Source organism: Pelodiscus sinensis, chromosome 9 (assembly GCF_052426305.1).
Source record: "Pelodiscus sinensis isolate ZL-2025 chromosome 9, ASM5242630v1, whole genome shotgun sequence".
Taxonomy (NCBI): domain Eukaryota; kingdom Metazoa; phylum Chordata; order Testudines; family Trionychidae; genus Pelodiscus; species Pelodiscus sinensis.
This window is the reverse complement of record NC_143060.1, coordinates 62752341-62779494: the sequence shown is the minus strand read 5'-3', so window position 1 is coordinate 62779494 and position 27154 is coordinate 62752341. Positions and strand designations below refer to the sequence as shown.

The 27154-nt window shown below is 49.5% G+C and overlaps 1 protein-coding gene across 1 annotated transcript; it reads right to left on the bottom strand.

Annotated features, from left to right (window-relative positions):
* Nucleotides 1-1832: 1832 nt before the first annotated feature.
* LOC102454389 (protein Cryzl2-like) lies at nucleotides 1833-27072 on the bottom strand. Its single transcript, XM_089780679.1, has 10 exons — nucleotides 26975-27072; nucleotides 26348-26504; nucleotides 23390-23486; nucleotides 21218-21276; nucleotides 20765-20830; nucleotides 20205-20314; nucleotides 17313-17394; nucleotides 15314-15495; nucleotides 14013-14241; nucleotides 1833-7091 (listed from the first exon to the last, which is right to left on the bottom strand). Exons 1-10 carry the CDS (start codon nucleotides 27070-27072, stop codon nucleotides 7023-7025), a joined length of 1149 nt encoding a protein of 382 aa, XP_089636805.1. The 3' UTR covers nucleotides 1833-7022.
* Between the last annotated feature and the right edge of the window lie 82 nt (nucleotides 27073-27154).

Here is a 27154-nt window from a genome sequence, read left to right as displayed (position 1 = left end):
TAGCCCCCCCCCCAAGCCTTCCGTTGTGTCATACTGTGTCCGCGAGTCCTCCAGGGCTCCTTTACCACAGGCTGTCTAGGAAACACTCCATGGAGAGTCTCCTGACTTCCCCAACAGGGAGGGGATGGAGTTGCTGGCAAGACCCTTCTATCCCACAAACACTGGCACATAAGCACAGAAGGGCCTGGTCTCTCTCCTCGGCCCCAGCCCACCCTGTCCTTCTGGTGGGGACGGCAGCTCCCTGTTCCCAGCTGGGCTCAAGCTTTCTCTCCTTCAGAGGGTTCTCAGGGCAAAGAGGAGCCAGCTTGATTTTGTGTGAGGAAATCCTAGGGGCCCCTTCCCCCACACTGCAGATCCCACCCATCAGATCATCACACTTATGAGGATTCTGCAGCACCAACATGCCGAATATTGTACCTATAGGTCAACACAACCCTCCCCTTCCGGCACAAATCGGCCCCTTTCTTCCTGGCGAGAGGGCATGGCCTGCCCCCTAGTGTTTGAAAGAAGTATTGAATGAAAGGCCCTGAAGACCATAATCCTCTATCCCCAAGTCTGAGGCAGGGTACGCCTGCCTCTCCGCCCCCGACACTTCTGATCCGGAGCCGCTGTCACTAACCAACGGAAGGTAGTTCAGCCTTAAACCCGTGTATATTCTTTGGCCCCACTGTGCACACCTGATAGAAAGGCAACTAAGCTGCAAGTAGGGTTGCCAGGTGTCTGGTATTCTACCGGACAGTCCGGTTTTTGCACCCTCTGTCCGGTAAAAAAATTCAGAAAATACCAGACACGTGCAATGTCCGGTATTTTCTGTTTTTCCGGCTGGGCGCCGGACGGAAGCCTGGCGGGGGTGGGGGGAGTGGCTGAGACTCCCAATCACTCCCCCGGCCCCTGCCAGGCTTCTGCACGCAACCAGAGGGAGTCCTAGGCTGGGAGGTGGGGCCGTGATCGGCGCTGGGAGCCTCTGGCGGGGGCGGGAGGAGTGGCTGGGAAGCTGATTGCATCCGAGGAGGAGTGACGCCTCGGGGAGGAGGAGAAGCCCCGTCCCTGTTCCCGAGCGCTGGTCAAGCGCGTTGCGGTGCCGTGGTCCAGGAGAGAAGCCCACAGGTGCTTTGTGGTTGCGTTTAGGCGCCTTCCATGGGCTCTCAGCCAAAACTGACTGGGGTGGAATTTCTGCTTCTTCCCACTGGGACACCCAAAGACCTGGCTATGGGGGAGTCACCTTCCTACCCATGGTCCCCCCCACCCCACCCTGCCATTGTGCTGCATCAGGGTCTGCCTCTCTCTGCTTTGGGTAGCAGGCAGCTGCTTTGCAGAGCAGCTCTTGGTAGTAGCTCGGTGTGGGTGGGTGGGTGGGTGGGTTTTTTTTTTTTGCTTGACAAATTTTTAGCCCGTGTGTTTGGTATTTTTTGGGAGACCATCTGGCAACCCTAGCTGCAGTGCTGACTTTTGTTACCTAAATATCTGTCCATTGGGCCTGGACTGAGTTCACTAGCCAGCCTCCAGGTGGAATTGACTGTCACCGCTGGGCCAGGCCCATTCGGACCAGATCGCGAGATGGGAATGGACGTGTATTGTATTTTCTATTTTCCAGTGTTTTTCTCCCCGTCCTCCAATCTGATCTGCTGACAGACCCATATGCATACACAGGCCTAGAAACAGGGCCACTGAAGTCCAGGGGTTCCGCACAGACGTGGGGCTCTGCCCACGTGGATCAGATTACAGGATCGGGGCCCATGTTATGCTCAGTTTCCAAATATATACGGTAATATTACCCAGCTTAACAGAACCACTGCAATCTACTGTACACCATTACGACACCCAGAATGAAGCCTGTTGCCAAAAGTAACATTTTATTTTTTCTTTAATATACATTTTTTTAACATCATTTTACAATTAGGACCAACTGTAAAAAAATAATCTCGTTTAATTCTTGGCACAGCCACACTTGGAGAAAAAAGATTCTTCTTTCAATTCTCTCCATAAAATACTTTTGTCCAAGGCGTGTGACAAATACATGTACAAATAATGAAATGTCATTGTAAAGAGTTAAATTATGAGTCTGGATACAGACTGCAGTTGTTCAGCTGTTGGAAGAAACAGGAAAGAGATGGGGGAACCGCTGTGCCCTGTAAAGTTTTAATCACAGAAACAGATTTACTTGAATTTGAGGCTAATGGAAGCAAAAAGCTAACAGCACTGGGTAGAGGCAGATATAGTCTCATCTTCCGATACAACTGTCTTCATCTGCAGCATTTTGTGATTGCACAGCCGAGTCTCCCATCTGCTTCTACAGATGCAACACGCTTCTGAATTGCAGTGCTCTGCATGGCTAACCCTCTCCGTCGGCATTCCCAACTACGCAATGGACATTCTACTTCACTTCATCTATGTGGGATTTGAACTCAGGTCTCTCAAGGCCATGTCTACACTAGGGAACTATTTTGAAATTAGCAAATTCGACTTAACTCCCGATTTAACAAAATCGAACTAGCGGGTCCATACTACGTAGAAGCCTCAAAATTAGTCTAAGGCAGGCTCTATTCATGTGGACGTGCTACCTCGATGTAGAGCCCCCAGAAGCACTGGGGAATAAACCGTTCAAATTACTCTGGAGAGTAGTTAGTTCAAAATAGCAGCATCAGTGCGTCCACACTATCGCTATTTCGAAATAACTATTACAGAATTAGCGTTACTCCTGATGAAAAGCAGAAGTACAGATTTCGAATTAAGTGGCCCGTTATTTCGAAGTAGTATGGACGCTCTGTTTATAAATTCCATATGGAAGAGTCCTAGTGTAGACCAAGGCTCATAGACGAAAACTAGCAGGGTTATCCAGTGTTGCCCACTCTCCTACAATAAGATCACTGGTCTTTGACTCACACAGCCATTCCTGTCACTAGCTAAGCTCATCTTTCCATTTACAAAGTGTATCCCTTTTTTTTTGCTAAATGGAAAATATTAATAGATTCCAAAGTCAGATGGGACCACTGGGGACCTCTAGCCTGACTTCCTGTAGAACTAGACCCTACCAAATTCATGAAATCTGGTCACCCCCTTGAAATCCGGCTATTGTAAGTGGGGGCTGCAACAGAGCCACCCTTCCTTCTGCTCTGCTTTCAGAGTTGGGTGGCCAGAGAGCAGTGATTGCTGGCCAGGCACCAAGCAGCAACAATGGCGGCATGGCGACAACACCGTGAAATGTAAGATTTAAATATCAGAAACAGTGAAAAGCAAGATTTTTAAAATGCTAGAACCATGAAATGTACCAAAATGAACTGTGAACACACAGCTTCCCCGAAACACTTCCTACAGCCGTCTCTTAGAAAAACACTGAGTCTTGGTTTTAAAACTGCTGAGGATGTAGAATCACCGGTGACCTTGGTAAACTGCTCCCAAGGCTAGTCAGTTGCTGCGAAAAACCTATGCGCCATTTCCCATCTGAATGCAGCTAGCCTAAGGTCAGGTGCTGATTTAGCCGAATAATCTTGAATGTTCACTCTCACCTCCACTCTCCCGGCACTTGCACTGACACCTACACCTGGCCTCTGGGACTGCTGAAACCCTTAGGCATCACTCCCCCCGTTTCTGGGAGGACGCAGAACCAGTTACTGACTTGGGGAGAAGGAAGAGGAGGCATTGTTGTACTGGCTGATGCCGCTAGCACAAAGACCACCACCAACTCCCTGTGTGAGAGCTGGCTGCTGCTAAGAAAACTTCTTCCACTGAGCAGCCACTGCGATCTGTAGGCTCAAAGGAGGACAACTCAACTTAGCGCCCTTAAGGAGACTAAACACAGAAGCAAGTCCACAGAACTCTGTCCCGCGGACTCCTTCTGAGGTCTTATCATCAAGCCATGTCTGACACTGACCCCGATCCAGCAAAGCACCAAAACCGAGGCATAACTGAAGTAATTCCATTTACTTCCAGAAGACTCATGGAATTTAAGCAGCTGCCTTCCTTGCTTGGCTGAATCGAGGCTGTGGTTTCTGCCTCTCTAAAGTTGATCATATTAGTTACTACACACTGATATTGCAATGAGGAATATTTGTAAAGCGCTGTGAGCAGAATGCATACAAAGCACGCCAATGCCAGAAGGATGAAAACAAAAGGTCCTGTGGAACTCCTTGCCAGAGGATTCTGTGAAGGCCAAGACCATATCTGGTTCAAAACAAATACATTCTTGGAGGACACAGAGATGTTAAAGATCGGTTAATCATGAATTCTTAGTGGTTTCTTGACTGTGCTGATACAGAGGCAGCAACGTGGGGTGCCAGGCAGGAGCTGGTGCACAAGGGGAGCCAGTTTAAAAACCAGCTCCCGTTACCAACTGGCTGCCTGTCACCCCATGCCGCTTCCTCAATACAGAGCCAAAACTGAGCCGAGCTGTCTGCCCGCCTGGCTCCTAACACACTTTAAATGCAGAGCGACAGCAGGGGTAGGTCCCGGACCTGGCATGAGTGAGCTGGTCTGCTGGCCAGTCTGCTAAAATATTTACTGGTAAGGAGGGTGGAGGAAATGTGTGTAGTCGATAGCATTAACTGATAAGGGTTTGCTCATCGGTTAATCGACTAGACTATTACATCCCTTGGGTAGGTCTATCAATGGTTGTTAGCCAAGATGGGTAGGAATGGTGGCTCTAGCCCCTGTTTGTCAGAAGCTGGGAGTCCCTGTTCTGTTCATTGCCTCTGGGGCACCTGGCGTTGGCCACTGTCGGCAGACAGGACACTGGGCTAGATGGACCTTAGTTCTGACCCAGTATGGCCCACAGTTTAGACCAGTGTTTCTTAAACTTTTTAAGACCGAGGAACACCAAACAATTTTTTTTTATGGGGAACACCAAGGATTTTTTGTTGAGGGGAAAAAAAAAGGTCAGGGGGAAAAAGGGTCGGGGGGAGGGGGAAGTTATTGAGAAAAAAAAGGATTGGAGGAAAGTTATTGAGCAAAAAAAAAAAAATCAGCTGCCCCTTTAAGGGCAGCCATTTTGAATTCTATTGTTCTCCACGGCACATCGGTGTGCCACAGAACACAGTTTAAGAAACACTGGTTTAGCCTCTAAGGTCAGAAAGATCTGGTTCCGAGAAAAAGTCCAGTGATCTCACTGGGGGGAGAGTAGGCAACACCGCAGATAACCCAACTCATGTTTTCTGTGGGAGACCTGAGTTCAAATCCCCCATAGATGAAATGAGCTAGTCTGTCCACTGCGTACTTGGGAACGCTGACTCAGCAGAGCCCAGTTAGCCATGCAGAGCCCTGCACTTCAGAACCGTGTTGCATCTACAAAAGCACATGGAGACTCACAACGTGCCGCAGATTGAGACTGAGTTGTACAGACTACGAGGACCACCTCATGGGAAGTGTATTTGAACAAGCTAGTCCGGGCAGACGTCTTTTGTCTGCATGTGTGTAGGACACAAACAAGCAACCAAGACGCAGTCTCCTGCGGCAGGAAGCAAGTGGCAATCTGAGGAATCAGTCGTGTTTGGAAGGGATGACATTTCCAGGTTCCTCCAGAAGCCAGGGTAGCAGCGAAGGCTCGAAGAAGACAGCGTGTTACCCACAGCCGCAGCAAAAGCCACGTCCAGAAAACCGAAAGGCTTGTTGTACATCTAGAGCGCGCTCGAGCCTGAGGGACGTTCAGAGGTGCAGGAATTTGGGTTGGCAGTCGGAGCAGCCAGCAGCTGCAGGGAGGAATTTAGGTATTTTCACATCCAGCAGCTCTTCCCGAGCGCATTCTGCTGCATGCCACGGGTTCAGCCCTTGTTAGGCAGGCGCGAGGGAGCCAAGTCTGCTTGTTAACACTGTCTCAGGCAAGTCGCTCACCAAGGTAACCACCTGCATAATTACACCTCTCGGGACCAAGCCTGGCGGACACAGGATTCAGCGAGGAACCGTTCCTCCCACGCGTAAGCAGTCGGGTCCAGCAATAACTGGGGGACTGTTTGGTTCTCCTGACGCCATGCCAGCCGATGCCGAAGCAGGGTGACGGGCGAGATGCACCCGTGGGTCTGATACATCGGTGGGAAAATGGTGCGCCCCCCACTTCACGTTTTATTCAAGTCTCTTCATTTCAACCCTGCCTTCCCATTCCACGCTGCCTGGTTCTAGCTGACTGTTTTGTAATGGCTGCATATAGGAACGCTGCTGCTGCCCTTCGACCCAGGGCAGCTCCTCTCAATGGTGAGAGACGATCTGACTGGCCACAGAGCCCTAATTCCCCTCCTCGGTTCCAGCTCTTACACTGCATTACAAGCAGCAAAATCACACTGCCTTTGTGGGAAGGCAACATCAGGAAAGTCAGGACAGTGGCTGACACAAGGGTGGCAATTAAAAACTCGGCCTAAGAGTCTGCTTAATTATAGTGTAAACATTCAGGCTCAGAACGGAGCCCACAATCTGGAACCCTGCAACCTGTGCTTGAAAATCTACACCTCTGCCGATCAGCCCCGCAAGCCCAAGTCCACTGGCATCTGACGCAGTGTAGACAGACCCTAAGATACTAGACCATCACCAATGGAAGGAAACTGATCCATGCAACCATTAACATGGGGGGAGTCTGCACAAAGGCCAGTGAAATGGGGAGGTGTCCCCAACATAAACACTCTGATAAGTGGGGAGCTACACTATGGAAAAAAGAGCCTGCAGCCTTGCTCTGAGCCTCTAAGGAGGTTACAGGTATATTACACTGAGCACATGCTGCTCATAATAGGAGACTTAAGGCGATTTCACGATGGCAATTCTTTGAGAGAGTCTGGGTTACGGCTGTTTTAACTGCACTGGTCTGCATCTATTCCCCCTCTTTCCGTCGCAGTGAAACCTTGTCTCCCCTAGGATTTATACCATCATGTCATTTAACGTTAAGAACCCGGACGCCCTCTACGTTACTGGTGGTGGTAGACAAAACCAGATAAGAAATCAGAGAGTAGATGCAACGTGGCCATCTGCATCCATAATCCAGAAGGGTAATTCTGTGAATTAGTAAACAGCAGCAGGCAGGCGCTGTGCTGAGGAAGCAGGTGGATTTATTTAGTGGAGATGATGACCTTTCCTGTTGACTTGCGCTGGGTTACACGACTAAAAGCTTCATTCACCTGCAAGCACAAAACTTGGGTTGTTTATACACACACAGGCTCCTGCAAGTGTTAGTTGCTACTATAGGGATATTAATTTTCATTATCTACACAGATTTCTAGAGGGCAGATATGTTGTCACATTTTTTAGAAGTGGCCTTTAAAAATCTCCCTGCAACCTCATAGACTCGAAGGGACCACAATGATCATCTAGTCTGACCCCCTGCACAGTGCAGCCCACAGAATCTCACCCACCCACTCCTGGAATAATCCTCTCACCTATATCTCAGATATTGAAGTCCTCAAATGATGGTTTGAAGACCCAAGATGCAGAGAATCCTCCAGCTGTGATCTGTGCCCCATGCTACAGAGGAAGGCAAAAAACCTCCAGGGCCTCTGCTAATCTACCCTAGAGGAAAATTCCTTCCCAACCCCAAATATGACTATCAGCAGGGCTCGACAAAGTATTGAATCTACTCGCCCGTGCCCCGTTCATTTGTGACGTGCGCATGCGCAATGCAAGTCTTGCGCATGCGCAGTGTGGGGCTGGTGAGCGGCTTTCGCCGCCGTTCGTCAAGCCCTGGCGATCAGCATATCCCAACCTTGTGCATATATGAAGATTTAGGGTACAAGAAAACTTGGATTTGTGCATGCTGGAAAACCAAGCGTGTGCACGGATTTCAGGAGCAGTTTTAGAGGCCAGATTGGAACATTTTAAGTATCTGACCTAATGACTTTGCCACGGCTACATTCCAGAGTGCAATCCAGGCCAGCGAGGGACAGGACCAGTGTCTGCCTCACAACGTTTTGTTGTTGTAGCTCCTGGATTGCCCATAAACAGCCCAACAGTGTGCAAGTCACATCCTGAATGTCTGTGTATAGCTGCAGCTCTGATTCCAAGAGACTGTCAGCCACACACCAACCACACTCTAACTTCCACCAGCCTTGGTTAGTACTTGCAGGGTGACCCCAACACACTCCCCATCCTGTATTTCCCCCTAAAACTTGTGTTCTGCAATGTCCAGCCCTCCCCGCCCCCTCCGGGCAATGCAGATATTTAGAGCCACTGATCCTGCAATGAATTAATATTCAACAGGTTGCTACTTTAACTAGAGTTACCAGTTCTGTTTAAACCCAGCACGGGATGTATAAAAAATAAAACAAGTTTGTTATCAAAAGCAGATAGGACTTAAGTGAACTCAAGTGACAGAGATGACGTGAGAAAAGGGCACAAGAAAATAAAAGTAAAAACGCAGCTAAACGTTTATAACAGAGTCTAGTAAGCTTTGGTTCAAGGCTTTGTTTAAAATGGTCCCTCTCACCCTGTCTTCAAGCAAGATGGGGACTGACCCTTTTCTTGAAAGCATCTCTCCCCAAGGCCCAAAGGTGCTGGGGCTTTTGTCTTCTCAGATGAAAGAGCACTTGGAGATCCCTGGCCTATTTCTTTGACGTGGAGCCTTCTGAGGGTGTGTCTAAAGTACATGGCTCCATCGATGGAGCCATGTAGATTAGGCTGATCGGCAGAGGGAAATGAAGCTGCGATTTAAATAATCGCGGCTTCATTTAAATTGAAATGGCTGCCGCGCTGAGTCGACAAACAGCTGATCAGCTGTTTGTCGGCTCAGCACGCTAGTCTGGACACTCCCGCGCCGACCTGAAAGCCCTTTATCGACCTCCCCATTATGCCTCGTAGGATGAGGTTTACCAGGGAGGTCGATAAAGGGCTTTCATGTTGGCAGGGGAGCGTCCAGACTGCCCCAATCTGCTGACAAACAGCTGATCGGCAGAGCGGGGCAGCCATTTAAATTTAAATGAAGCCGCGATTATTTAAATCGCGGCTTCATTTCCCTTTGCCGAACAAACAAATCTACATGGCTCCGTCAACGGAGCCATGTAGTCTAGACGTACCCTGAAGGTTACCCTTCAGGGTAAAGTTTAATCAAGTGGTAAAGAAGGTGACATGGAATCTGACCGTGAAGAAGGTTCCATGCTTCTCTTCCTCCTCTCCTGTGTTTGCTCAAGTGGAAATTAGCTTCGCCGCCTGTCCTTTCCCCGTCTTACTGTCTCAAAGACTCTGTTCACTACTTATCCACACACGGAGATCCACACACATTCCTTTGTTTAGGACAGATCTGTTTAACCAGTATTCCCCAGGCAGGGCTGTGTGGAAGTGAGCATGGCTTAATAATGTCATACAGGGAGATTTCATTACTTCTCACAGAGCATTGCTACATACATTACACCATGATATTACTGGCCAGCCAATGATGAGTTTTCCAATGATATCTCACAAGGCATATTTTGCATGAAGATTGTTACGAGGGTGCGAATTCAGGGTGCTCTTGGTCACAGCCACTGAGCCATGTGCCCCTTTACCCACAGTTAAAATGGCAAACAAAAAATGGAAGTTCGCAGAGATCAAACTTCCCTACCCACTCACAAGGGGTAGTATAAGAGACACTCAAGACTTTACTGGGTGGGTTAATTTCTCTCTCTTCAGCATAAATATTTCCATCAGCCATTCTCAGCTGCTGCTAGGTGAAGCCATAGTCAGGTTCCAGTTTCGTTCATCATGCTAAAGAATTTGGTCGGAACAACCCCCAGGCTACCTGGTGCTTTCTTATCCGTTCCTACCGTTACTCAGACTGGTCTCTGCAAAATCTGGCACGCAAAATATCAGAGAACGGTGTTGCCAGTAGCATCTCCCAGAGTTTCCTGTTCAGTGTTGTTGCCACTGGCCCATCATCTGTGAGTGGCAGATGTCTGGTTTAGATGGCTCACGTTCTCCTTAGGTTTGAGATGTGCTTAGGCGAGTGTGATGCTAAGAATAGTAGAACTTAAATGCAATCAGATGGATGCTCTGAAGTACAACAGATGGTAGTTAGGACCCAGGGACCCCTCAGTGCCATGCGGCAGAGGACACACCATCCTGTAACTCATGTCGTCCCTGACACCCTCAATGCCCCAATACAGTGCTGTCATAATCTGTATCATACACAAATGTATAAGAAACTGGTCACAGCTATTATGGCGTGGTGTATGTTCAGGTGGCGTATAAAGAATTATGGATGTGTGTTGGAAATATGGGTAGAAATGTAGCCGCGTTAGTCTGGTGCAGCTGAAACAAAAAACAGGACTGTGCAGCACTTTAAAGACTAACAAGATGGTTTAATAGGTGATGAGCTTTCGTGGGCCAGACCCACTTCCTCAGTCCCACTTCCTCAGATCTGATCTTCCTCAGATCTGTTTGATGTGAGGAAGTGGGTCTGGCCCATGAAAGCTCATCACTTATTAAACCATCTTGTTAGTCTTTAAAGTGCTACACAGTCCTGTTTTTTGTTGGAAATACGTTCTTCTGCAAACTGTTCCTAAGACCAGCCTGTCCTAGACAAAGGAATATTGTTTCAGCCACTTGACTGTCTCCAGAATAAACTGAGCAAGATGAAGCCAGAGAACAATAGAAGTATATTTACGTGTAAGGGTAAAGCCATCAAACTAGCAAATGGAGGGGATGACTATTTATGGGAGTGGATGAAACGTGCCTGCCTCTTGAAAAAGAGTGACAATAGACTTTGGAAAATATAGGCCAAAACTAGGGATGGTAAAAAGTGCGTAATTGGGTAACTGTGTAACCGCTGAAAATGTCAGCAGTTACACACACCCGCAGCATGGGGCAGCACCCAGCTCCCTAGGAGCCAGTGCCCACCAGGAGCTGGCTTTTAAACCAGCTCCCTGCACACACCGGCTCCTGCCAGCAGCCCCGCTCCTGGGGAGCTGGCTGCTGCCCCCATGCTGCTGGTTCTGATACATAGCCAGCAGCGGCGGCTGGCAACCAGCTCACCAGGAGCAGGGCAGGAACCTGCATGTAACCGTTAATGGTAACCGATAAGCCCAGGCTTATCGGTTAACTGTTTAAACAGTTAATACTTTCACATCCCTCACCAAAACACTAACAATTTTGGGCATGAGGGACACAAGAAGCTAGAATTCTTGATGGCTGAGAAAGGGGCTGAAGTTTTTGGGAACAGTGTATAATGTATGCAGTGCTTTGCAAAAGACTGTAACTCCATATGGTTACGTTTTAATCATTAGGAAGTGTGTTTTGTTTGTAACTTACGTATGTCTTTTTCACCCTCTCTTGAAATCATTTTCACCTGTTCTTTCTTAATAAACCTCCTCTTGTTTTAATAGTTTTGTATTAAAACAAGTAGTGCATTGAAGTGAAGTGTTCGTTTTCAGCTAACAGGCTGTTGTGTGCTCGGCCTCTCTGGAGGCAGTGAAGTTAATAACATCTCTGAGAGGGATTGAACAGTGACGAAGAACGTCTCTGCGGAACTCAGGCTCACAGATTATTACCAGGAGAGCAAAGTCTGAATTGGAAGAGCCCTGAAGAGTTTGCCAGCTAGGCAGACAAGTTGGCAGGCTGGGGAGCAGAGACGCGGTTTAGCAGCAGCAAAAGCTCCTGCTTGCTGAGGCAGATTTGTGACAGAGTGGCTCGCAAGTCTGGGTGACCTGAGCAAGACGTCTCTGCAGTGCCGTTTATGCTGCAGGAACCAACAACTCCGCACTGGTAGAATTTGCTGTTCATGGGCTTTTTGCCTCTGGGATCCATTTGCAAGGCTGAAATAACACCAGAGCAGCCCAACCTCGGGCACTTCCATTATCCAGGCACCGAAATGTCAGAAAATTATTAACCAATGTGTAAGTCTGACACCTGAAATGGCTCCCATTGTATTACTGGCTTTTAAATTGTAAGGTCTTTGTGGCAGGAGCTGTCATTTTTATGGGTCTGTCCCATACGTAGCATAAAAGGGGCCCCACCTGGCGCTTTCGAAAATATAAATGCTAAATAATCACACACGGTGGAGAAGTTTGAAGTCAATAATACTGGAACGAAGGACGCTAAAAAAAGGGGATTTCTTCAAGAACCAGGGTTCTGTGCCGGGTTTCAAAATGGAGGGGTTTCGTCTAAATCACCACACACAAAATTCACCCAGCCGCAGAACCGAACTGCACACGGAGCAATCCCACGAGCTCGACACGGCATTAGGTCACGACGGTTTGTGAAAATGCACAAGTGGGAGCCCCGGCAGCATACGGCCTGCAGCGAGGACAGGTCCTTGGCTGGTATTTTGAGTTTAGCATGAGCTCGGAGGCACGGGTCAAACCCAGGTGTCTCCTAATTGTAGCTCATCTTTCTCCCGACCTGAGCGATACAAGGGCAGGAGGGCAAACCCTGGCTTGAAGTGGTTTCGATCACATGCAAGATTTACAGTTTGGTTCCCGGCCTCTCGTTCAGGCCTGCCAACGGGTGGGGGGCAAAGGGAGCAGTTGTCCTGAAGCCAAGAGATTCAAGAGGGCCGGGGGTTCCCGGCCACCACTGCTGTTACTACAGGAGGGCGGCAGCGGGGCCTTTAATTCACAGCTAGCACGCCGTGCCGCATGCCCAGTGGGCTCTGAGGGGAGGCACCCCACACTCTGGCTGGCTCTAGGGGTGCCGGGTGTCCGGTTTTTGCCCAGACACTCCGGTAATTGTGTCTTCCCTCCAGTAAAAAAAAGCAGAAAATACCGGACATGCAAATGGTCTGGCATTTTTTTGTTTTTCTCGGACGGAAGGCTGGCGGGGACATTTTTCCCCTGCCGCGTCTGGCAGGGCGGGAGGGGGGCGGGGTGTCCCTGGGGCCACTTTAAAAACTTCCGCCTGCCTCCCCTGCCGCATGGCCAGATACTTGCGGTTCCTCTCCTGCACGTGGGAGAGGCGCGACAGGAGATCTGGCGGGAGGGAGACGCGCCGCGTGCTGGAGCCCTGCGGCACGTCAGCGAGGCGGCAGTGAAAAAGGGGCTGCCGCTCCCTCCCAGGCTCAGGCGGCTGCAGAGGCTGCCAGCAAAACTCCTTTTGCCCTGAGCAGGTGTGTGGGAGGAGAGGAGAGGGAGGGAGGAGAGGGAGGGAGGGGAAGCCCCGGAGTCCCATCCCTGCATGGGGCACCTTTTGGAAGGAAGGGGGAACCACAGCAGGGCCAGCTTCTCCCCTTTCCCCACCTCCCTTCCCTGAACAGGCTGGCTAGCCTCTGGCAGACTGGAGCCTTCACAGCGAAGGAGGCATGCAGGACTGGAGGGAAGGTGGCGGGGGCAGGGGGGATACCTCACAGGAGTGGGAAGGACGAGAATCACCCCAGCCCCATCCCTGCATGGGGTGCATTTAGGGAGGAGGGGTGGCCACATCTGGGCAAGCCCCAGAACTCCTTCCCTGCAATAGGCTGGCCGCAGCAAGGAGCAGCGTCTTGTAGCCCTATGCCTCCTTAACAGGTAAGGAGGCATGCAGGACCTGAGAGAAAGGCGGGGGAGGGGGGAGGAAGCTCTTGCAAGAGGGGGGAGGGAAGGGAAGCTCTCCCACCCCTTCCCTGCATGGGGTTAGGGTTGCCAGGTGTGCTGTTTTCACCTGGACAGTCTGGCAATTGAGTCTTCTGGGACGGAAGGCTGGCAGGGACATTTTCCCTCTGCTGTGTCCTGGTTTTTGTTTTTTTTCTTTTCCTCAACCAATTTTTTCCCCCGCCATGTTCCATATTTTTTGTGAAACTATCTGGCAACCCTAGCTAGCTCCGAGGGCTGCCTAGGTTGGGGGGCTGATGCAGTATGCACAGCCCCGCCCCTTGTACCCAAGGCTCCGCCCCTTGTATCCAAGGCTCCGCCCCTTCCAGGAGTGTGGCACTGCCCCCTCCCCACACTTTCTCCAGGGACCCAGCAAGGCTGTCAGTGCCCCCGTCCCCACTGTACAAATTGTACCAAAGGCCTGAACCAGGGTCACATGTCGGGCCTTCCCCTCCCTCAGGGGAAGAGCTGACAGCAGCCCACAGGGCTAGACAGCTTCTTCCTGCTACTCAGCCTCTCCCAGAGAACTGTCAATCCTGCCAACGAGGCGGGACGTCTTGGGCCGCACTTTACCTCTTCCAGTTTGAAGACCGCTCCCACGTGAGGTCGGATCCGTCTTTCCTGGCAGTACCAAAGAGCAGAGGAGAGGGACGAGGAAAACACAGGGAAGTCCTCTTCCCGGTATCGACCCCAGAACACTCCCAGGGCAGAAACGTTCTTCAGAAGCAGCAGGTTGGCTGGGACAGAGGGGATTGCGCCTCCAGCAAAACCCACCACCACAATCCTGCCCTCCCAAGCCAAACTGCAAGGGAGAGGGAGAGAGGAGAGATATTTAATCAGGAGGAGCAAAAAAAAGGTCAAATCCTGGTCCAACTGGAGTTGCTTTTGCTTCAGTGCTACCAGAATTTGGTCTTAGTGTAAATGGTTCAAACTCGACACTAGGGTGTTAACTCAGTGCAGAGAGGAAGTTGCCCCATCACCATCTGCAGGGACGACCTCCTCGGAATTGTCCAAGGAAAGGGAAGCATACGGGCTAGCCATTTCCAAGTCTGAGCATTTCCTGGTGGCCTGCCGCGAGATGGTGATGTTCACCGGTCTATGCTGTGTCTAGTTTTTTCATCGCATTAAGGACAGGTATCAGGACAGTATTTTCCTACGGTTACTTTTCCACAGGCGCAGTTACTGTCCTTGAGACAGGTAGATGGTATGGTTGCCAGTGAGGTAACAAAACAATTGCGTCATTATGTTTCAGAACCTCAGCTCTAGCTTGTTCTTGCATGGAGCCGCCTAGAGAAACGGTGGCCCTCCGTAAACAAGTTCTGCTGATTAAACTGCAGCAAGGGAGGTTTAGGTTGGACATTAGGAAAAACTTCCTGCCTGTCAGGGTGGTGAAGCGCTGGAATAAATTGCCCAGGGAGGTTGTGGAATCGCCATCTCTGGAGATTGTGAAGAGCAGGTTAGACAGACACACCTGTCAGGGATGGTCTAGAGGATAAAACTTAGCCCTGCCCTGAAGACCTCTCGAGGTTCCTTCCAGTTTTAATATTCTGTGATTAACCAGAAACACGCGTTCTCCTGGTCAGTACCAAACCAACACCCCATCATGACAGCAGGTGGCATCTCTCCTTCTGATTGCATGAGAAAAAAAATATCCAAGGCCTTCAATATCCACAATCATTAACGAGCCCTTGGAACTTTTCACAAGCGTGACATGCCCACTACCAACGTGCAGAGTCACGCCTGGGCTTCCTACAATCCCTCGCACTTTCCATGGACAATTCTGAAGCACGCAGGAGGAGGATCCTGGAGACTGCACATTTCACACCCCTACGGCAGGTCACTCGGAACGCGACTGGAATCATATTTCAACGCACCTATGTAACGCCGCCTTGAACACGTCCCCGCCGACAGCATCCAGAACGACATTGACCCCTCTGTTCTCTGTGAGCTTCCTCGCCTCTTCCTTCAGGCTCCCTTGGGTGTAATTCACGCTGTGGGCTGCACCCTTCTGCAGGGCCAGGTTGCATTTGTGATCACTTCCAGCTGCTGCTATCACCTGAAAACCGAGAAGGAGCCGGTGTTACAGTCTGATCTTTCACGCTGGAAGAGGGACTGTCTTTTGGGTCAGTGTTTGTGCCAGGCGCTGTACAATGGACTTCTTTCTTGTTTCTTTTGTTTGCTTTTTTTTTTTTTTTTTTAAAGACTTGCATGACACTAAGTTGGCTGTGAAAAGCAACATTCACACACACACCAGTATCACATGCCAGGGCAGACTTACTCCACCTCAGCAAGCCCAGGGACAAATTAAGCCCTGGACGGGGAGGTGGGTGTTGGGATGGTGTCATGGTCTAGCCAGACTGATTGAATAACGTGAATGTGACTTGACATGACTCACACGTGGCCAAATAACAGAGGATTTTGGGGGCAGGTCCTCTATAAGCAACTGAAGTAAACATGATGAGTCAAACTGGCCTGGATTGCGGACTGGATTGCAGGCACAATCAATACTGGACTGACCGGTCAGTAAATATGGGCCATGCAACAGTAAATATCATAGGAGTGAAGTTCCCGCATGGAGCACAAGCTGACTTGGTCCCACAAAGCCAGAGTGTGTAACTGATGTGTGTGAGGAAGTGGAGTGATTTTGGGTACCACCCCAACTAGTGCCTTCCAAAAATACTCATCAGGTACAAAATAGTAACTATACACCCACTGGGCAGGCTTTTAAGACACGGGATTCATTTGCGGGGGGGGGGGGGGGTGGAGGATAAAAATCAAGCAAAGCAAATGACAGGTGGTGGGGAGCCATTAATTCGAGCACCTCAAAAAGGCAGGTGGGTTATGGGACTGTGACCCAGAGGGCCTCCAAGGCAACCAAGGCCTTGTTTTGGGGGATCAGACCAGAAAACTAAAAAGGGACAAGGAGAAGAGGAACCGTCCATAGTTTGGTAACTGCCTTCTCTGTGCGCCAGACAGGTGTCATGCAGGGCCAGCCCAGGAAGTGCCTGTTCAGATTTGAGGAGTCTGAGGAAAAGAGAGGCGCGCTGAAGAGAATGTACCGTTTCTAACCTAGGAGCTGTGTGCTTGATGCAACTGCTGGTAAAATTCCTTCAGCACCGTGCCTGGCAGGCTTGGGTGAAATTCCCTGGTTTGACCCTCTTCACTGACAGCAAACAGGCACGTGCTCTGCTGGGTGCCGTTAAAAATCCAGAAAGGATGAGTGGGGGTGTGTGTGGAGAGACGGGGGCCGGGATAGGCCCCAACTCCCCTTCCCCTCCCCCCCCCCCCCCGCGACTGTCCAACAGTGGCACGGAGGCAGTAAGCCAGAGGTGATGGTGGGTTCTGATGAGCTCACGGACAGAGCTGGCCACCACACAGCCAGGGAATGGAGCCCTGGCTGGAGCTGAAACCTGACCCTTAGGAAAGCTGCCTGCTTCTCCAGCTTTTGTGTCTCCAGAAGGAGGCAGGGCCCAACCACTACTGGCGGCCCCAAAGAAGGGGCTGCTGCTTCCCCCAAAATCACCGCCAAGGAGGCTGTGGCAGCTGCCAGGGGCTGCGTTCGAGTGTGTTGTGTTGGAGAGACAGAGCCTGGTTCGTTGGATTACCAGCCCCTCAGACCTTACAAGTCTCCTGGGTGCTAGTCCTCCCTCTGCCCATAAGTCATTGCAACATCTTGGGCAGCTCCCAAACACTACATCCTTTTTGCACACATCTCTTGCAAGCGCACAATACGCTTGCCTTGCCTTGTGAGGTTTTATTTGTTGAGAGTGTAGAAAGGCCTGTGACTGCCCAGTTGGCGCATGCTAGAAAGCACGGTCATTACTCCAGGGGGTAATGACACAGAGCGCGGGTTCGTTTTAAAAAGCAAAATACCTTGGCCTTGAGAACGTTGGCGGCGACGTCAACAGCAGCGAGTCCCGTGGCCCCCGCGGCTGCCGTCACTAGAACCGTTTCCCTGAGACGGTGACAGAGAGACCAAAGTGTAAACAACCTCCTTCCATATCAGAAAAACCTTGCATTGCGGGCCTGCCTGCGACCAATACATGGTCTCCCATTCGTTTTGGAGATGAAAGATTCCCTTGATCATCTTAAAAAGACTCTAGTAATCGACTGACCCCGCAATCCATTTCCATAGTAAGAATTTTTTCCCATCTTCAACGCTATTCTCTTTCCTAGAATCTTTTCCAATGGCACAAGTAAGGGAGCTTGACTTTTCCGCAACACCAATTTGTACCTTGTGACATGAATTCTCCTACCCCTCTTTTACATTTCACAGTGGACTGGTCTGATAAGAGACTATCTGCAGGTTTTCAATGACTTTGCAAGGAGAGACTCATTTACTCTGGTGGGGGTACAATCGCAAACTGTGCCGTTGGCGGGACTGGGACAGGAATGTAAAGGTACTTCAGGGAAAGGATGGTTTTGCTGGTAAGACACACAAATTGGCTCTGAACGCTGCTCTGAGCTCTGCTACAGACTTCATTGTCACCGTGCGCAAGTCGGTTCTCTCTCTCTCTGGCTTTGTTCCCTACTTCTGTAAAAGGCCAGCCACTTTGCAATGCCTCACTGGCACATTTGGAGGCCTAATTTGAGCTCCAAGATTCTCCATTGGAAGGTAGCATGGGAGTTTAAAGGGTTATAATTCAGCGGCTGGAAAAGCGAACCAACTATAAGTCTTCCTATTCCACGTAACTCTCCGCATGGCGCTTCCAAATCCCAATCCTGCAGCAAAACAATTCCCAGCTAAGCTCCTTTGCTCCCCGAGGAACCAATGTTCCCCTTAAGACCTGCCTGGACCAGTACAAGCCTCCTTAACCAAGGAGAACTGTTGTTTGAGGATACATTAGCAGAGCAATGCATGCCGTGCACTGATACTGGCAGCAAAGCTAATCTTCGGCTAAACAATAGGTTGGACTTGGACACGTTTTGCCTGCCTGGGGTACAGCCCAAGCCTGCCAGTAATTCAGGGCGATATGCGGTATTGTCTGGGACTTATCAGCGTCGCTCTGCTCAGCAGGTTCGTCTTTTCCCCAAGAGGATCACAGCAGGACCAAATGTGGGTGGTTGTTTTTTACAGTAGGGATGTAAAATCCCATTTAATTGGCTAACCAGTTAAACATTTATGTTTAACTAGTTAACCAGTTAAAGGGGGATGGGCAGGGGGAGGAGGGGACTGGAGCTCCGCCCACCTCCTCCCCACTGTGGACAAAGGCTACTCCGATTGGAGCAGTCCCTGCCTGCGGTTGCAGGGGCTGGGCTGGGCCGGGCTGAGCAGCCCCTGCCTGCAGTGAGCTCCGTGAGGCTGGAGCTACCCCCGCCCGCGACAAGCGGGGAACTTCTCCAGCCGCTACCAGTTAACCAGAACCTGTAACCCTCCCTTGTTAAGGCCACGGCTTACCAATTAAATATTCACATCCCTATTTTAAATATGCCGTTGTAAATTGCTGAAAAGCTACCAAGCTGTTTGTGTATTTGGAGTTTTCAAAAGCGCCCCTCATGCAGGCAAAGGGAGACGAGCAATGTTCAAGTAACAAAACTTGTTGACTAGCGTATTGCCTTTTCATGGTGATCATCTCCCGTCTGGGCACAGCGTCACCCTAGTATCTGAGCATCTCACATACCTCAGCCAATACTATTTATTTATGGCATCCCTCTGAAGTAGTCATTAAGTAAACAGAGGCCCACAGATTAAGTGACTCACCCAAGGTGACACAGTCAGCCTGTGGCGGAAAAGGAGATGGAACTCAAGGTCTTTTGCATCCCAGTACAGCGTTAACCAGGAAACTATCCTTTCTTCATAAATGTAAAGGTACCATCGATATCTGTGAGGGATTTCCCGCTGTACGAACACAGGACGCCTCTCACTTCCATATTCCCCTCAGAGCAGGTAATTTCTGTACCTAAGAGCTATTATTCTATCCTCGAATTTTCCTATAAAATACTAATGATTCAGATCTGAGCTCTCTCGTTTTTTAGACGTGTAGCTTCATCTGTGCTCAAGTTGGATCCAGCAACCAGCTTTGGTTTATTCTGTTGTTCTCACTCCTGATGTAGACAGTGACACTTAATACAATACTCATCTTCACCCCGAACCGGTGGACACGAGACAATGCTCACTCATTTCCACTACTCCCTTGTCAAATTCACTGTGACTTAAGGGCCAGGGAAACCCAGCTGCCCGTGGGACAAAGAGGCAGCTTGATCTATTGATCTGAGCAGAGTTTAGAAACCGGGAATGGTTGATTGTTATTCCCAACTGCACCTCTAACATCGGGCAAGGCTGTGACCGTACGACCTCCTCTCTCTGAATTTCCCCACCCACAAAGCAGCAACGATAACACCTAACGAGCTGAGTGCCTCGACATTAGTTCGAGATGTGCCGACTGTGGGAGACTGGATGTTATGAATCCAGCGAGGGGATAAGAACACCCTTACATTTGTTGGCATTTGTTTTTCGTTCCAGCGCAGAACACAAGCAAAAGACTTGTAAGCATTTATATGAAACACAATCATGCCAAAAGGTCCTTTTGGTATTAGAGGTGACGAGAGTGACCACCCTGGATCTCCGAAGCCTTCCCATCACACTATGAAGCATCTGACAAAACAGTTTAGCCCAACGACCGCCAAGTTTCCTTGAAAATATTGCAACAAGCTCTATGTCTGTGACACCACGCTTGGTTTTTTGCAAATGAAGCGCACTCCGCAAGGGCTGAGTATCACTACTGCTGGACACGTGCCATGCTTTGGACTCCGTCGATCACTTACCCAGGCTGCGTGCGTGCTCTGTGTTCCAGGGCCAAAATGGCTGTGCCGTAAGAGACCGGCAACGCTGCAGCTTCCTCATAAGAAACGCCCTCTGGGATTGGCCACAGCATCTACATGAGGAGACACACAAAGCAACACATAATCCCAAAGAGGGATGAAATTCTGTATTTTCCAACTGCTGTAGCCAGTGCGCTGAACAGGATACAGAGGCATGTTTAGGGCAGCTTGATGACGTTACACTACGGGGAATGGTTAATTTCACCCAAAGGAGTTTGAAAGCAATTTTTCCTAATCAGCCCCTTCTGAGCTTCCAAGGATTCTCCAGAGCAAACCCCAGCCGCTGAAGAATCATAGAATCATAGAATACTAGGACTGGAAGGCGCCTCGAGAGGTCATCGAGTCCAGTCCCCTGCCCTCATGGCAGGACCAAGGCAGGAAAACAAACATCACAAAGAAAGGCACAAGACTGGAAGCTCTCACAGGAGAGAGACCCAAACAACTTGACACACAAAATCTTTAGCAACAACAAGATGGCGACTGTATATTTAAATTCTGGTTACCTTCTGATCAGCTACGCACTCCTCCGCCATCGCCCCCATGCCAGTCACACCAATTACCCTGTCTCCCTGCCAGAAACAAATCAGCAGTAGACAGGCGTTAGGATGGGAATAATCACTTGGGGTCGCCCCTCTCTTCGGATTACGTCTTTGATCTTCGGTCTTTCCCATGAAGCAGCACAAACTAAATCTGGTAACAGTTCAAGTACCAATTGCATTAATCAGGTTCCTTCCCACTCCCTATTCCCACCTTTACTTCTCTTTCCAGATCCCTGCTGCCCTCTCCAATGGGACATGCTGCATCACCACCTTCCCGCACACACGGGCCCATCGAGCTGAACTCACAACTATCGTGCAAAGGGCTTACCCCGATCCCCGCCCCCACACTGCAGCCTCGACGCTCCCTGATCAAGTGGGCATCTGTTCCTAGACCCCGCCCCACCGCGTCGCACATACCTCCCGCACTGTGCTGACGTTGGCTCCGGTCTCCACCACCGTCCCTGAAAACTCCATTCCTAAAGCAGGAGAAAGTCATGCACACCCTACGGACACTGCAGCAGGCCACTTCCCCAGCGCTGTTCTCTGCACACAGGCTCTAAGGGGTCACCCTGCTCCAGCACTGGACTGGGATGGCGAGAGCACAGCCATGGGGGTTCAGCTAACATTAGCCTCGCATGGCAGGTGTGGGCACGACCCCGGCCTGGCCAGAGCAGGCCCCCAGCGCCAAACCGGTTAAACTTTACATTTAACCGGTTAGCTTTTAAAATGGGATTTTACATCCCTAGTTTGCATATGACCTATGCGGGATACACCCAGCATCTGAAAGCTGCTTTCCGAAGCAAAGCTGCTAGACGGCCAGTAGGTGGCACTGTGGGAACACAGGCTGATAATACTGGCGAATGGACGAGGGGTGCAGAAGGACTTTTCTAAAGGGATCGTAAAGTAAAAACTCCGGGGCTGTCTTTCTTCAGAGACTAGTGATATTCACTCTGCTGATACCATTATTGGACCTAATCAAGTGAGTTATAAGATCAAGAACACATATTCCTGCGCATCCAGAAATATAATCTATGCTATCATGTGCAAAAGTGTCCGTCCGCTATGTACATTGGACAAACGTCTCACACACTTCGCCAAAGGATCGATGCCCACAAAACAGATATTAGACAGGATCACAAAGAAAAAACAGTTTCATGCCATTTCAACCAGAAAGGACATTGTCTCAACGACTTGATTACCTGCATCCTGCTTCAAAGGCCTTTTAAGACTACACTTGAAAGAGAATCCTCTGAACTGTCATTCATGCTTAAACCCAACACTTTACACCTAAATTTGAATAAAGACTCTAATTATCTTACCCATTACAAAGATAACTTCTCCAATTATCATCTCTAATAACATTAGCTCACAGACATTTACCTCCCCCCCCCCACATCCCCGTTCTGTTCTGAAATTTGATTTGTCCTTTTCATATGTGTGCATTTTTTTAATTGTATCCTTTGGTATATATGGTTGTGACAACTGTCTTCCACAATTTGATCTGAGGAAGTGGGTCTGGCCCACGAAAGCTCATCACCTAATAAACCATCTTGTTAGTCTTGTTTTTTGCTACTTAGTCCTGTTTTTTGTTTCTTCAGAGAGGCTCTGATGGCATCCGCGAGACAGTTAGCTCCCCAGCTGGCAAGGGCAGAAGGACGTACTTGAGCCTGATGGCTTCAGTGCTGCAACCAAACGCAGCAGAGCTGCTGCATGCCCGCAGCTACAAGAACGGGAGTTTTGGTGGTTGCAGGCAGGTTCCTGCAGCTCCCCTTGGCTGCAAATGGCAAACTGGAGCCCATGGGAGATGTGAAGCTCTGTGGCTGCAGAGCCGGTAAGTAAACAAACCAGAGCGGCCTGTTAGCCTGCGGCTCTCTTTGAGAAACGCTGCAGGAGAACATGAAGACTTCAAGGCTTTTGGTCAGAATCCAGCGAAGGTCAGAAACGTCCACGGTTCGTTTCCACCTTATGTCTTTTCAGCTGTCTATGTGAAATGAACGAGGTGGTCTCAGCCTGATGGACAGGGTGTCCATGACACAGGGATGTAAAATCCCAGTTCATTGGTTAACTCCGCATTTCTCAAACCCAGGGGGTCACGGTATCACAAAGTTTAAGAACCCCTGGGTTAACTGGTTAAACATTATGTCTAACTAGTTAACTAATTAAAGGGGAGGGAAAGGGGGCCACAGACAAAGGGAGCTGCTCCAGTCCCTACCAGTTAACCAGAACCGGTAAGCCTCACTCATTAAGGGTAAGGCTTATTGCATCTGCCGAAGTGGGTCTTTTCCCACGAAAGCTTCTGCTCCAATACATCTGTTAGTCTATAAGGTGCCACAGGAGTCCTTGTCGCTTTTGCAGATCCAAACTAACACAGCTACCCCTCTGACAGTTAACCACTCACATCCTTACCGTGACACACAAAAGCACCACCCCAATTGGTGTGAATTAGTCAAAGGCTATGCAGCACCTATTATCTACAGCTTTATTCCCAGGGATGCAAATCTGTCCCCAGCATCACATCCACTGAGAATTAAACACAGCGGTTACATCAGTCACTCTAAAACTGTACAGCTCAGACGGCCTCCTACTTACCAGGCGTGAATGGAAGACAGTGCTTCTCCTGGTACAGACCTTTACAGGCCAAGATATCAGCAAAATTGACCCCACAGTAATGGACCCCAACCCTGACCTGCAAGAGAGAAGGGAACTTTCAGTCAACAGCAACAGAAACATTTTTAACAGGCGGCTTCACGGCCCTGGCATTTTAAAATACCCCTCCCCTTTCCTAAGTACTGTTGTGAAGGCCAACACTACGACAGGGTTCAAAAAGAGCTAGATAAATTCATGAAGGTTAGGTCCAAAATCTCATTGCCACGGCACCTGGGCACCTCACAATCTCTCATGTATGTCCCTCGGGATATTTTTCTGGTATACACTACCGTGGAATTTTTTTTTTTTCATTCGTTTCTGTGACTCTCTCCTCAGGCACCCAGAAGTGCCAGCCTCTGTTACCCTGCCTCAGCCAGACAGCTTGGCTGGCGCTCGGACTGGGCATCAGCTCCCTGCCATGAGAGTTCGCCAACCTCCACAGCAAACTCTTTGAGACTCTGCTAATCTTAACCTTGCCCCACAGGGAACAGCCAATGAATCCAGTCCCTCCCTGGACACCCCCAGAAATGATTACGTTCACCACCTCCAAAGAGTCCGCAGACACACCAGCCTGTTGGCTTGCTGAAAATTCACCCTCCACTTCAATACACGGCCCTGAGGTGGCTTACAGCAAAAACTAAGAGCTAGTTTATCCGTGAAGAACAGAGACATGAGGACTACAGAGTAGAGATCAACAGAAAATGGCAAAACAAAACATACATCTGAGACTCGACTATAGCAAGCTACAGTTTGACTAAACAGCTTTCTCGCTTACATCTCTAGCCCTTCTGCTAAGCGATGTGATGGATCACTACGGAGTTCTTGCCTCTTCTTTTTATAGCCCAGTAAACCTCTGAAATGTATCTCCACATTAAATTCCTCTTGCCTGCTATCGGTCTTGTCCTGTGGACTCATAGCAAGGTAACCCAATGTCTCTGGCATCATCTCACTCAGTTTACATTGGCAACACAAGCAAGACAGTTTTCCTTTGTTGATCAAGTCTGCCCCAAGAACAGATTTTAGGAACTTATTTCTAGCACATGTACACAACTGTTTACCAGGGATGTTAGCTAACGTGCATTTGTGTAAAGGTGTAACCGCTGGATTTTTTTTAGCGGTTCCACGTTTATATGCAGAGGGGCCGGGCGGGAGCCGGTGCGTGTGGGGAAACAGAGGCAGCAAAGGGGGGAGCACATGTAGTTGCTAGGATTAACCGATAAGCCCAAGCTCATTAGTTAATCGTGAAAACTATTACATGCTAACATCCCTACTGTTTATGCACCATTCAGCCATACCACACAATGCTAATCATAATCAGTGCGTCACTAGCTCTTATATGATACTTCATCTAATTCACTTTTGTAGTTCAATAATATTGGCTCCAACTGCCTATTTTTTAGGCTTCAGACCAACGCGTGTCTGGAGCCTGATTCTCACAGTTTCATTATTAGCTGTTTGTTTCAAAGGGCTTCTCGCTGTCTTCACTTAATAGGTATTTGTGTACACACGAGCGCTACGCACTGGACTCTGGATTTTCACCTTAGCTTACCCTGTCCCAGTGCTGATATAATAACAATTAGCAATTAGCACTTGAGCTTTATTTGACCGAAGTGCAGTACAATTATGAAATATGCCTCCACCAGCTCTGTGCATTATGCATTGCCGTCATATTACAGACAAGAATCCAAGACTCAGAGAAGAAGGGACTTAAGCTCACCCAGTCTTGGACTCAGTGGCTGTTTTAAAGTCCCAAACCATCCTCTTTCTTACTAGATTTTTCTCTGTTCTAATCTGCACACAACCATCATCTCTAAAGCTCTTCTTATTTACCGAGGCAGTACGGCCTAGTGGCTAAAGCACAGGAGCTCTGCATTCTAATCCTGGCTCTGTCGCTAGTTGGCTGAGTGACTTCGGGCAAGTTACTTTCACCTCTCTGTGACTCCGTTTCCCCATCTGTAAAAGCGGGATAAAGAACACTCACTCCTTTGTAAAGCACATTGATATCTGCAGATACAAAACCAACAAAAGAAAGTATTTCTTCATACAACACACAGAAAACCTGTGGAACTCCTTGCCAGAGGACACTGTAAAGACCAGGACTTTAACAGGGTTCAAAAAAGAGCTAGACAGATTCATGGAGGTTAGGTCCATCAATGGCTATTAGCCAGGATGGGTAGGGATGGTGTCCCTAGCCTCTGTTTCTCCCGAGGTAGGTGACAGGGGAGGGATCACTTAATGATTCCCTGTTCTGTTCACTCCCTCTGGGGACCCTGGCATTGGCCACTGTCAGAAGACAGGAGACTGGGCTAGATGGACCTTTGGTCTGACCCAGCATGGCCGTTCTTATGTAAAGATTCCGGTACTATTCCTGCAGTAGAATCTAGAGGCCCCACTGTGCCAGGCTCTGTACAAACAGTAAGAAATCCTCCCTCTTTTCGAAGAGCTTGAAATGTAAATGGACAAGCCAGATCAAGCCCAGGAGGGGAATTGGAGACACAGAGTTGTCCAAGGGAACCTGTTAGTCCTGGGCCCTACCCAAAGGGCAGGACTGCCAAGATCTCCAATCCCACAGTGAACGCTGTGTGAGTCCACTCGGGTGGTAGTTCCTGTGGTGGATTGTGGGTGACAGTGAGAAGAGAATGAGAGAGGAGAAAGGTGCCATGGCTGAGGTGAGAGCCGACCAGGGCACAAATCGGGGTGGGCAGATGGTGGAGAGGAAGAGCAGATCTTGGAGCTCTTTAAAGGAAAAACAGGCAAGGTTTAGCAATAGCATCGGGGAAATAAACCAAGAACACTAGCACAGGCGTCCAAGACTATGAGCCTGAGACACAGGGAAGACGGGGGGGTGGGAGGTTGCTGCTACATAATAGTGAGCAATTCAGCATCTCTCAAATGCACTACCTCATGGGGCTGCAGAGAAGGGGCAGGAAGGTTCCTGATGATCAGCGGCTTTGTCAGCTCGGTGCACAGGACTGCGCGATAGTTCCGGCCCGACTGCGCTAGGCCATCGTTGCGCCAGGAGGCCAACCCCAGAAGTTCTTTCACCGAAGCACTGCTCCTGCAACAAGAGAGTACGCGCTCTCGTTCTGCTGTGCTGTGTACCCGTCAGTTGCAACCTTCCCACCCTAGAAGCAGCTGCATTTCATAAGGCGGGGTTGGGGTCTAAAAGATGATGAGTATTTTACACAGAGAAGACTGCCGACTTTACAGAGGAGACTGCCTAGACGACCGCTTCATAAAGTGGTTGAGCGTGCCTGACTCTAAATTCTAAAAACAAAGCGGAAGAGAGGTTTACTACCGATAAAAGAATCCAACAGCACTGAATCCAGCAGCATTTAGCTCACAGAGCCAGGGTCTGCTCCCTGTAACCGTCCTAGCAGAATGAGGCTGCTCTAGGTACAATACAATAATAAAGCACCTTAGTGGGAGTTAAGCAGGTGGTGAAATTTAACCGCTGCCATTTCTCCTGATCCTGCAGCAAGGCTGCCTGGGGTTAGCTAAGGTTTCTCTGCTAGGGGAAAACCTTGCCTGACCTGAGCTGGATCAAAGTCTCCTATTTGTCTGCTCCTTGATTTTCTTTGTAACCCTTTCACTGCAGTAGCTGCAGGACTGCCAGCCTCAAGCATTCAAAACCAAGGGATTGTATATATAAAATTGGGAGGGGCTTTTATTTGCCTCTTGGTTCACAGCTCCTAGGGGGCACCCAGC